At 40.2% G+C, this 12,870-nt stretch overlaps 1 protein-coding gene across 2 annotated transcripts in view; it reads left to right on the top strand.

The window, feature by feature from the left end:
• cfdp1 (chromatin remodeling protein CFDP1) overlaps positions 1-9,414 on the top strand; it is a 191,595-nt gene extending 182,181 nt beyond the window's left edge. For both annotated transcript variants that reach the window (XM_043707045.2, XM_043707044.2), the window contains exon 7: positions 8,837-9,414. In XM_043707045.2, coding sequence (XP_043562980.2) covers positions 8,837-8,927 — 91 coding nt within the window. In that variant the 3' untranslated portion in view covers positions 8,928-9,414. The remainder of the gene's footprint in view (positions 1-8,836) is intronic.
• The last annotated feature ends 3,456 nt before the right edge of the window (positions 9,415-12,870 follow it).

Genomic DNA, 12,870 nt, shown 5'->3' with positions numbered 1-12,870 from the left:
CTGGCCTTGGTCCATTGTTGGTATGCATGTTTCCCAAAAGGATTCACTCACTGTATAGTAATCAGGAGTGGGCAGACTAGTTGATTCAATTTTTTCCCCTCTTTGTTGATGGTATGATTTGAGGGAAATCATCCTACACCTGTCATCATTACTATTGAAAACAACCATTTTGGTGGAGAGTCACCTGCAATTTTCTTGCATTGTATAGTTTAGTTACATTTTTGGATGTTCATTTGTCAACAGTGGTATCTCTGCTTTGTTCTGTTTTTAACTTTAGAAAGTGTGTTGCAAAAGAAGCAATGAGGGTTATAAAGAGGAAAGATAGAAATGTGGTGATTTTTGTAAAGGGCTGATGGGTAAATGTTGTGCCATCCATTAACCATTTTATGCCTGCATCATACTATTTCTGTGTTTTTAACTTCCTAAAGTTATGTGATATTATTTTAAAATCCATGCCATTGTTCCTGTTTACCATTTATTTGTCTGTCTTGTCAGGATCTGTAGAAACTTAGACCATTTTTAATCACTGCTGTTTTGGATGAGGGGTGGGACATTTCTGAACTGTTGAGTATTTTGATGTGGGATTGTGTCAGGTTGAGATTCTGCAATCTCAATCTGGAAATCTAAAAGAAGAATTAGATCTTGATTAGTCCTCGGTCAGCCCCATTCTCTTGCACACGCCCGATTTGTTTAATGGCTCAGGAATAGAACAACATCTCAATTCTCTTCCTGAAGAGGGAGTGATTTTGTGATTTGTTAGATGTAGCAAAACGAAAATATATCTGAGGGAGTGAAACAGCTCTGGTTTTTCTGTTAAATTTACAGAGCAGAGAGTTGTGATCAGAGTTTTCTGGCATTTAATTGAGTATTTCGGATTTCGGAGTTCAATTTTAGCAAAATACCAGCAATGTCTTCCGTTTGTGATTAAAAATTGCTTGGATAAAAACAAATCTGTGAGCAGGTTTGAAAAAGCCTCAAAGCTCCATTTCCCTCTCTGATGCCATATGAGCATAAGAGGGTACCGTAAGAAGGGAAAGTGCTTGAGTCTTTGCAAGTGATAGATCCGGGATGGAGCTGCTCCAGAGAAGGCCAAATGCCAACACAGTCGCTACAAAAGCACTGCCTTTGCACACCAGTTTTTACTGTAGGTGTTTTGTTTCATTCTCCATAGGATGAATTGATGTTGCATCAGGCTTATATGTCAGCTCTTGAACAAGAACACACTATGTATGCATGTCTTTTGGTTATTAAATTAATGTTAGTCAGCTTTGAAATGAAAGAATAGGCAAATTAAATTAGGCGAATTGCTTGGAATTGTTCCGGAATGGACATTATGGTGTGATATTGTCAATTGATTTAAGATTTAATTGACCTGTGCATTTAAAAAAAAAACCTTTATTATATTATAAAGGGTTGTATTTTGAAATCAAAATATTTTTAGCAAAGACACTATCTCCTCTCAATATCTTAAAATGCTGCCCTTAATTTCATCTCGCCTCTGTTTGCCCTGCTGGACCCCCTTTTGTTTGGTTCAATCTGCTTTCATCATCAGATATTCTTTAATTAACTCAGCAGGAGGTTATAGTGTTTGCTTGGGTTCGGTTTTTTGTTGTTATACATGTTTTGAACATTCTTATCTTGTAACTAAAAATTCAAGCTGCCGAGATCAGTTCCTGCAGGGCTAAAGATGAACTTATTACATCCTGAACGCAAACATATCAATAGCACAACACACACATTGAATATTGGGAATAATGGTGGTTTTGTCTTTTAAGAAAGCTCCTGTGAAATGTGTTAATTACTGAGCATGTGCAATCACTGGCAAAAAACCATTTAATCCCACATAGTGCTGCTGCATGACATATTCTTTCTCGCTTACTGAATCACATTCTCTCTCATGAACATTTCTTATGGAGGTCATTCTTAATCCTAATAATGCCCGATTTCAGTCTCTACCTGACAGACTGAGGTTGATTATCCTAGAAATTGAAGTTAAATGGCTCTTGGTGGGTGAATGCACCGTGTGATGTGCTATTGAGTCCTACACACCAAGACAATTTCGGGGTCATTCACTGGTCCAGCTGAATTAACTAATCTCATCAGGACTACTGGTGGGGATGATGCAATTACATCAATCTATCTGGAGGTAGGCAGAGAAAAAGTCAACCCGAGTTCCCACTGCAGATTGCTGATTAGTCTTCATCCGTGGAACCATATGGAATTATAGGCTCCTGTGTTTGGCTGATCTGCTTGTCTAGCAACATGAGTTGCTTCCTTTCCAAAAGAAAAGGAAAGAAAGAAACATTGAGACTTAGGCTTGAATCTTACTGAATGTGGCTGAGTATAAATGTGTCCTTTGTTTTGGAAGTTCTGGCAAGAGTTCTTGCGGTATCTTACCACACTTGGCACTATTACTACCTACCCTTCCCCTATGGTGTCCCTCCCATCTCATTTCAACTCCATCTTACCACCATTTTAGAACTTACGACTTAGAAGATACTATTCAAATGACTGGCATCCTACGCACCCATATCATCTTTGAAATGTGCTGTGCAACTGATAAGCATTTGCAGTCTGAAGAATGCTGTAGAAGTTCAGCAGATCTGACAGCCTTTATGGAGAGAAATAGAGATAACGTTTTGAGCTTGGTATGACTTCTTCAGAACTAGACAACTAAGATTTACAGCATCTGTAATATTTTTCTTTTATCAGCAGCATAGTGACACAGCAGCACAGAGCCATGCATGAGTGACACTCCCTCACATGTATAACCTTGTTCTCTCACCCTAGTCACTGTTTAACCACTCGCCACACAGTTTACCTGCTCTCAGCTACATACCCTCGAAGCACCCTCTCTAGATCACTGCTATTGAGAAAGCTTGTAGCCTTACATGGTACACATCTGCTAAGGAAATGTGAGAAAGTGCTTGATTGCGGTAGGGGGGGGTGCTTTTGTTCAGAAGAATTGAGGACCACTGATCATAGTGTTAATGGATCGGTGTAAATAAGATGATAACATTTGTTCACTTGTGGAATGTGTGGCAGTACTTTCTTCTCACCCCAGGGGCTGGAGGCGCGTTTATTTCACAGTGAGATGTTGAATAACGAAAAATTCTGGTTATTATTGAAGACTCTTAACAAAACCCGTACTCAACAGGAAAAGAACTTGTAATTTACTAAACTGAGTGGAATATGCATGTAATAGAACAATCCTGATACATTTTCATGTATTCCAGTCTGAGCAGATTTAAATTTATGAAGCTCACCTCCCTCATCTTGACTGTTCTGAAATGTGAATGTCTCATTACCCTTACAGGCTAGCAAAACATGAAGACTGAAACGACATAGTAAGGAGATTGGAAGATGTTTATGTGTGAGTGAGAAAGAGAAAACATTCTTCTGTAAATTACATTCACTGAAGAGTCCAAGGGACATTGAGAGAGAGAGAGAAAGAGAGCAGGAGAGAGTCAGACAGAATGGATGCTGGTGAAAAGTTTATCTCTTTGTGGTCTGATTTTGAGTGAACACTGGCTTGTCATGGATTGAATGTGTGTTGTTCCCTGGAGCTTGAGATCTGGCAAGGTTATGAATTTAATTTGCTTTCTGGGAAACCAAGATGATTTTAAAAGGAAAAGCCATTTTGTAGGACAATGATACTGGACATGTTAGCTGAGCGAGGTTACCTCATGACCTTTCCACATAGTTTAGACTAGTTCCTCGTTATGATGTATTGCTAAAAGGGAAGGTTATTTAGGGAAAGCAATCAGCCATTTGGGGCCTGACTGGATCAAGGTTTCCCACTTTGATGTGCATACCGCTTAATCAGTCAGATATACACAGACTTGTCAATGAGTTTCTCTTCCTCTGCAAACTTTTGCCATTTTATTGCTGCTTATCTAATTAAGGACATGTGGCATTTTTGTAATTTTAGTACATATTTCTGTTTGAAGACAGCTTATTTGCAGCACTAAGGGGAGTAGCCTGAGAGAGCCCTTGGGGTAAGAGCTGGCACCGCTACTCTGCTAATGATTTTAGAACCTTAACTCAAGCCTGGCTTATAAGGATCAATGTTATTGTGTAACATTGATGCCTGGTAAATAAAGGTAATAATTTAAACTAAACTGTCTGTAAGAGTTTTATATTCCAGATTATCACAGAGTACGATCTCTGGGACCAACTAAAAGAGGCTTACAGGTCGAGTCCATCAGGGATTCCCTGAGCTGTCTCGAATGGGTACTTTAACACTATACTGGTCCCAATGACCACTATACACCTGATTCTTGTCATTGTCCAGTAGGGGCAATAACACATACAGACAAGCAATTGGTCAATTCCAGACTTTTATTCACAGCTACTAAACACAAACAAATGGACTAGAGGTTTCACGTCACCCCCTCACAACACAAATCAAAATGCTGGCATCATGCCAAAGCCTATTGAACATTGCTGCACCCACTTCTCATCCACTGGAACTGGATGTCAATGAGGTTCTGTCAGGCTTGTGATGCCCAATGCAACTGAGCTCTATCATGGTCATTGATAGTTTCCTCCTCCCCAATGTCCTTGTTACCACCCTTTGAAGCTTGCTTTCATTTCCCAGTTCCTCAGCATCCACCACATTGTCTCATTGCTTGCTGTAGTTGTGTGGAGCACAGCACTGTCTGGACTGTATCCAGGCTTGGGATAACAAGTGCCAATTAACATTCATGCCACAAATGCCAGGCAATGACCATCTCCAATAAGAAACAAACTAATCACTGACCCCCGTCATTCAATAGCACTATTATCACTGAATCCTCCACTATAAACATCCAGGGAGTTATCATTGACCAGAAACTTAACTGGACTCCCCATGTAAATACAGTGACTACAAGAGCAGGTCAGAGGTCAGGAATACTGTGGCAAGTAACTCACCACCTCACACCCCAAAGCCTATACGCTATCTCTGGGACCAACCTATCTACAAGGTACATGTCAGGAGTGTGATTTGATTTGATTTATTGCTGTCAAGTGTATCGAGGTACAGTGAAAAGTGTAGTCTTACATACTTTATAGGCAGATTGTACGATACAAGCGGTGGAATATTCCCCACTTGCAGCTCCAACAACACTCAGAATGTCAACACCATCTAGGAGAAAGCAGCCTCTTGATTGGCATCACATCCACAAGCATCCACTCCCTCCACCACCGACATTCAGTAGCAGCAGTGTGTATCGTCTACAATGAGCACTGCACAAATTCACCAAAGGTCCTCAGACAGCAACATCCAAATCCATGACCACTTTCATCTAGACAAAGTTAAAAACACACAAAACCAGGTTATAGTCCAACAGGTTTATTTGGAAGCACTAGCTTTCAGAGCGCTGCTCCTTCATCGGGTGTTTATGCTCCACAATCATCCAATGAAGGAGCAGCACTCAGAAAGCTAGTGCTTCCAAATAAACCTGTTGAACAAAAACCCGGTGTTGTGTGATTTTTAACTTTTGTCCACCCAGTCCAATGCTGGCTTCTACGTATTCATCTAGATGGACAAGGTCAGAGATGTACGGAATACAATAGCTGCAAGTCCCCCTACAAGCCACTCACCATCCTGGCTTGAAAAAATATTGCTGTTCCTTCAATGTCACTGTTACTGGGCCAAAATCCTGGAAATCCCTTCCTAAACGCATTGTGTGTCACCCTACAGCACATGGACTGCAGTGGTTCAAGAAGGCAACTCACCACTACCTTCTCAAGGGCAACTAGGAATGGGTAGTAAATGCTGGCCAGCCAGCAACGCCCATGTCCCATGAGCAAATTTTTAGAAATGTTAAAATGAGTTCCCATCGCACAGGTAAGTGGTAGATACTGTAGGTGTTGGAATGACATCTTAAGATATCAAACGCCACTAGCCACGTACAAGGGGTGCATGCAGTTGGTGCTCATGGATCATGCCCTGAGCTGCTGTTTTGGTGCTGATCTGTATGGAGGCTCTTCACAGCCAAAGACAAGTTGAAATTGCCGTGTACCCACTCTGACTTGCACATTGAGCCTTCTCGGCACCGAGCCTGCTTGTCAAGTTTTGTCACATAGGAATGGGAATACTGATGAGGCAAGTTGGACCATTAATAAGGTATTTAATAAATAACAATCTCCCTTAATTGGCAAGTTGCTGCTGTCTAGCAAGAAACTCTCCTCACCACTCAGTAAATCTATAAAAGATAGAACATAGAACAATACAGCACAGAACAGGCCCTTCGGCCCACAATGTTGTGCCGAACATTTGTCCTAGCTTAAGCACCCATCCATGTACCTATCCAATTGCCGCTTAAAGGTCACCAAAGATTCTGACTCTACCACTCCCACAGGCAGCGCATTCCATGCCCCCACCACTCTCTGGGTAAAGATGCAGCGAGTTGCTTTCAATATCGAGAGAAAATTGGGCAAGATGTCTATTGAGTCCAGCATATATCATAGAATCCCTACGGTATAGAAACAGGCCATTATGGCCAACAAGTCCACACTAACCCTCTGAAGAATATCCCACCCAGACCATTCTGCTCCCCTATTACTTTACATTTCCCTTGACTAATGCATCTAGCCTACACATACCTTGAACGGTATGGGACAATTTACCATGGCCAATTCATCTGACCTGCACATCTTTTGGACTGTGGGAGGAAACCAGAACACCCGGAGGAAACCCACGCAGACACGGGGAGAATGTGCAAACTCCACACAGACAGTCGCACGAAGTTGGAATCGAACCCAAGTCCCTGGCACTGTGAGGCAGTCGTGCAAACCACTGGGCCGCTGTAGTCTGTGTTGTTAAGGCCCCTATACAATTCCACCCTTGCGTGACATTAGGAAGAAATGAGCCACCAATTTCCCTTTCCAGTCTTCTAAAACCAGCTTAAACAAGCTGGACAGCCCCTAGTGGGACAGTGTAACAAAAACAAAATCTTAATGATCGATAGAAACTTATAGAATGGAAACAAAAACTCATCGAAGTCAAACCAAAGCATTATTACCAGGATGACAGCCCGTACAGTGCCATCAGTCTCTAAAGGCCTTTATCGTGCCAGTAAGTACCACATGCTCCCTCTCATTGAACACATGACCACAGGCATAACTACGGAACAGGGGCAGATATTCAGGTACTGTGACCCCCTCCACAGCCCACTCTTTCTAACGCCTCTCTAATCATCAGTGACAGAGAATAGACCACTGTAGTCTTAACAAAAGGCACTTGTTTCACATAATGGGGTGGTAGTTTTTGTTTAATCTACCAGTTCAGAGATGTTGTGACACATCACTGTGGCAGTTGGGATTTGAATCTAGACCTTCTGCTCCAGAGATAGAGACACTAACGTGGTGCCATATGTGCAAGGTGTGATAGATATTTTTGAATCAACACATTCAGAGACATTATTGTACACCTCTGGAGCACGTGGGACTTAAATCTGGTTCTCTTGATCCAAAGGTAGGGATACTGCCACAAGAGCAAAGGTTTGGTGTATTACATAATGGCAATAGGTGCCATTAACATTACTTAGGTAGATTTATAGCTGTCAGGAGCCAGAGTTGTCATGTTTGTCTGCATCTGGACCTTGTGCAAGACTAATTCATTCTCCATCCAAGCACTGCATGACAATGGAGCTCAATAGAGTTTGACATTAACTCTTTTGGAGCCATTACCCTATACAAAAAGATAATTGAAAGACTTGTAGCTTGCCTTTTCTGGACTGCCTCTGAGTCACAATCCAGGTTCCAATATGTTTGACCTAACAGAAAAGCCATCAGGAGCAAATTAGTGCAGATGCTGGTGAGCCATCTCGATATGAAATGTTAGCTTATTCTCTCTCTTCATGGATGCTGTCTGACCAGCTGTGATCTCCAGAATTTATTGTTTTCAGTCAGGATAGCCATCAGGTCATCTGCTTATACTCCAGTTAAAGTAACAGATGGACCTAGTCAAAGCATGATTTGCATATGAAAAGAGGATGGGATGCTGGCAAGGGGCGGCAGTCAGATCTGGATGGGAAAGAAGTGAGTTTTTTTTAAAATTGCTTAATCTGCATTTATTTGTAACAGTAACACAGCCTTTGTCTAAATGTGACTACCAACACACCACAAGGCAAAAGCTTTGTATTTATTTATTCAAAGTACAGCTCAGGTTTTAAAGCTATTAACCAGTCAGAAGCTGACTTTCTCATGTCAAGTTAGCCAACATTTTTTTGTGGCACCTTTAATTTGTGTTGCAAGGTAATACTTCTTCCTCCACTCTTGTTTCATCTTGAATTAGAAAGCTTCCACTTGAGAAGTGAGTTTTAATTGGACATGGGGAGGCATGCTGCTGGATGACTGGGAAACAATGTCTATTGTCTGTCAACAGGGGGTACAGACCTGCCTCCTCATCCAAACTAATTTAAAATACAGTAAATATGTTGACCTGAATTTGTAGCTAATATTGTGTAATTAAAATGTTTCAAACACTGAGATACTGATCTTCACTGTCATGAGATGATGTTTGTGCCTTAAACATTTGATTAATGAAGCCAAATGATTTAGAAGTGCATTTCTTATCAGACAGAAAGGTACAAGCGCTGAAAATGAAAACAAAACATGGTGACATGCTGAAAATCCACAATAGGCTCACCAGCATTGATTGTATCTGGAACATTAGCCCATCTTTTTTTCTCTTCAGTGTCTGGCCTGCTTTTCCAGCAATTCCTGCTGCTATCAATTTTTGGTTTATTCTGCACTAAACCAGTTATAGAAATCTTATTGAGCTGTCCTTGTACATTTATATATGTACAATATGAGTAAAATTAATATATAACTTTTCTTTCCTCAGATACATCGAACGGAAAGCTTTCTTGGACAGAGTCGATCACCGGCAGTTTGAGCTGGAACGAGATATCCGGCTGAGTAACATGAAGCCTTGACATTAATGTCCCAGACAGAAGTCCATTGTTTAAAATGAACATGCATCTACACTCTGCACAGTTTGCCAGTGTCCCGAGTGGTGATGCTCTGTGACTGTACCAAATGTATTGTAAGCAGTGACAGTCTTTCCTTTGAATTCCTTTATGTTTTTAATTGTTGACCTGCTGTTAAAATAAATGTTTTTTTTAAAAACTTATCAACAGATAATCAGATAGCAGCTAATAGTGTGTCTCGGGGGGTTTTCTTATTTTAATGACTACAGCAAGTTCAACAAGGTGACAAAGATTATTACAAGTTTTCAAACTTAATATTTGGCCAGACTCGCGTTGATGTTAGTTGGTAACATTGCTGTTAGCTTTTGTTCTCCATGGACAGAAATAAATAATTGTACTTCAGCTTTGTGAATTATTTTAATTTTTACAATCTCAATCATGAATTTGCTAATGTGTCTATAAAAATTAAAATGAAAATTAATTTGACCCAAAATCATCGTTTCCATCTTTCCTATCAGTTCAATTTTATATATGACTCATATATACTGTACCCTGCCATTTACATATTTAAATGCAGAATATTACTGAAGTATAATTTCAGCAGATTTGACAAATTAATGGAGAAAACACTGATTTAACTCCTTTCCAAAAAAATGAGAACAAAAAAAATGGTGGTTTGTTCTGAGGCATATCTGTTTTCCTATAAAGATTAGATATTATACGCACATTTACCTCTCACATTTTAGCACTTCTGAATACTTCAGTGACGTTAAAAAAGCGTTGGCTTAGTTACTTTACAGTACTGGTGCTATTTCTGGGTACAGAAGATCTGCTGAAATTGATCCAGCTATACCGTTACTAATTATTTTGGGCAATTATCACAGTCTAAAGTGGTTGAAGTTGCAAAAGTGACTTGAACACTAAGCAATATTAGTCCTTTACAATTGCTTATTTATATTTTTAATACTATAAACCAGAGGTGGATTTAGGGGAGCTCTGGAATGAATATATCTAGAAAGAGCAAAAGCTCTGGGGGAAAAATGTAAAAGGATATGTCAGAACAGTAAGTTCAAATAAGGTGAAGCTTGTGTGAACCATAGCATGCAGCATGGACCAGTTTGGCTGAATGACCTGTTTCTATCATGTCACATTTTATGTACCTTATTTGCTGAAAACGGTGTGCAATAATCTGGCAATTCATCCAGTTAGACAGCATGTTGCTGCACCGCAGAGTGTGAGGATGTAACTTTGTCCCTGTGATTTCCCCATCTGGTGGCTGGGCTGCTAGAAACAAAGTGGCAGCCAACGGGAAAGATATGTTCCAGAGAAGGATCAAAATTCAGAGCCAAGAGTGGGATTCCTTTCTTCCACTCAGTTTCTGCCTGCATAATAATCCTTACTGTGCTAACTTGGCTCAAGCGCAGTACAATTGCATTTAGGTCAGATGGTTATAGATTCGAGCTACTACATATATTTGAAAACCTGGTTGGCATTACAGTGTGATGTGTAAAGATTTCTGCATTTTCGAAAGGTGCCACACTTTAATTTATTGGAAGCCCTATTTCCTGTTTTGTTTTTACCTAATCTTACTACCTCTGTAACTCAATTCAGGGCCCTGGAATCTTTTGTGAGAAGAATGTAATAATGAAAAGAAAAGACCCCAACCACCTTCTCATCAACTGCAAATGGGCAGTAAATACAGCCTTGCCAACATTGACCAATTATAAGAAAAATAATTAAATTAAAAAACTGACGGTTATAAGTGAGGCAATGCTTTAGAGCTCCTGTTTAGTACAGTAGGTCATCCCACATATTGAGTTTCCAATTTAGCCAGTGCCGTTAGGAGAAGATTCAGATAAATATAAGTGCAACCCTAATGAAGACATAAGTGAGCCATAGCAAATTAAATTGTCTAAGAGCACACTCCCAGATCTCCTGCAGGTTGGTTAAGGATGGCTCTGTTTGTGTTGAGTGTAAGTTGCCAGTTCTTTCAGTCAGGATGTGGATTGGGACTCCAGGAAGATCTTAGAAATTAATGAAACAGAACAAACTAAAAATCGTTGTCCCAAAACAAAATAAAAAGCATGACCCGCATTGTATGGCCAGCTGACTGCCTGTAAAACTAATCATTAGTAGCCTTGGCAACATCAACCCAGCTACCATTGAATGAGTCCCAGCTGTATGAGACTTGTAAATTCAGTCCTGACCATTATGATCCAAGGATTTACTTTCAGATCTGTCAATACCTATTAAAGTGCATATTTCATAACTACAACTGACTCTCTTCACTGTAACTTCAGATTGGTTATGGGAACTGTTTCCATAAATCTAATACATTTTTAATCCAGAGGGCAGTTTCCACAACAAAAATAAATCTACAACAAGTTGATACTTTGAGAATTTCCAGACTGGTAAAGTGAGCTTTTAGTGGAATTCTGATTTTACTCTGTGGAATTCAACAGTTCAATTTGAAGTCTGCGTGGTGAAGAGGTTATAGTGAGTGCATTTTCTTACAGACTGTATGTGAATTCAATTTCAGAGGGTTAAAAGACACTCTGGTTTTACCTTCTATGGATTTAAGGCTTAGAAACTGCTTTTTGCTTGAACAATTCCACAGAAAACTGAGGCACAAGTTGGACAGCACATGTTATTGGGGCCTCATTATAGTGATTCAGTCAGACCATTCTATCCAAGCTATTTGTTAGCCTGGTAGGGGCAAAAGGTGGCAGGAAATCAGACTTTCCTAATGGTACTTAAAGATAGTCAGTGTCACTTAAAAGTAGACAGCATCTCTTAAAGAGCAGGTCCGCTTGCACTGTGGAAACATTGGGGTGGATAAGATCCAAAAACAGCTCTAGGTTTCTCTGATATTGCGTGGGAGACCCTTATCCAGGATTTGAACTGTTAACAGAGAAGCCTGATCCAAAATGGGGACTTGCATACTTCACCGCTCGGGTAGAATTAAAAAGAGTGAAAATCACGTAGACTCAGAGGGTGCTGTCTCATTACAGAGAGAGGCAACTGGTAGTGAGTTTAACCTGAGGGTCGCCACATCTCTGGTAAGGGGTGAGTTTGAGAATGCCGAGCCTTCATGGTGTGGAAATTGAACCTGTGCAGTTACTAACTGATCTGCTGGATTACAGAGGGACATCATTTCAGTTGGCTGGACAGTAGTGCAGTTTCAATTCCTGAAGTCAATATGAAGGTCCCATATCTCAATCTCACTTGAAGCATGGTGAGCCTAAGATTCAACTGACTCCCAGTTGTCTTTCTCGAATAAGGGAGCAGCTAATGACCCTTTGAGACTGTGATGATTTCCACTGAGGAATGCCATCACCCACTATATTGAATGTTTAAGTATAAATGGAGCACGGAACCAATGAAGCTCTCAGCTAATATCTCTGCTATAATGTCATTACCATCTGTTCACAGACTAGTGATAGGTGACACGGGTCTTCTTGTTTTATTTCCAACTTGTGAAGATGACTTTGCACTCCTGCAGAACTGCTAAAACAAACTTCTAATGCTCTAAGACATTAATATTGAGTGCATAATTGAGAATCAACTGTAACTAAAGGGTAACCACAGATGAAAATTCAGCACTCTCAACCAGTAGTAAAATTTTGTTCGCCAGCAGTTTTGTTTTATAAAAATGGTTGGCTTTACTTTGCCTTGTAAGAAAAACACACAACAGGGGCACGTTATCACATCCTCCTGATCATGACCCTAAAGCTAGTAAACAAATGAGAGAGGGAGAGAGAGAATTAATGTTGAATCTCTATTACAGGAAACATGGTATGAATTTAAAGAGGAAATGTAGATAAAGACTACAGAAAGGTACAAAAAAGAGGGATTTGGGAGTCCTCGTCCATGAATCATGAAAAGCTAGCATCGAAGTTCAGTGGAGATAAGGAAGGGCAAATGAACTGTTGGCCTTTACATCAAAGGG

This window comes from Chiloscyllium plagiosum, unplaced genomic scaffold (genome assembly GCF_037043375.1).
Source record: "Chiloscyllium plagiosum isolate Xiang-an unplaced genomic scaffold, Cpla_swu_hap1 HiC_scaffold_17, whole genome shotgun sequence".
NCBI lineage: Eukaryota > Metazoa > Chordata > Chondrichthyes > Orectolobiformes > Hemiscylliidae > Chiloscyllium > Chiloscyllium plagiosum.
This window is presented reverse-complemented; position numbering and strand designations above follow the sequence as displayed.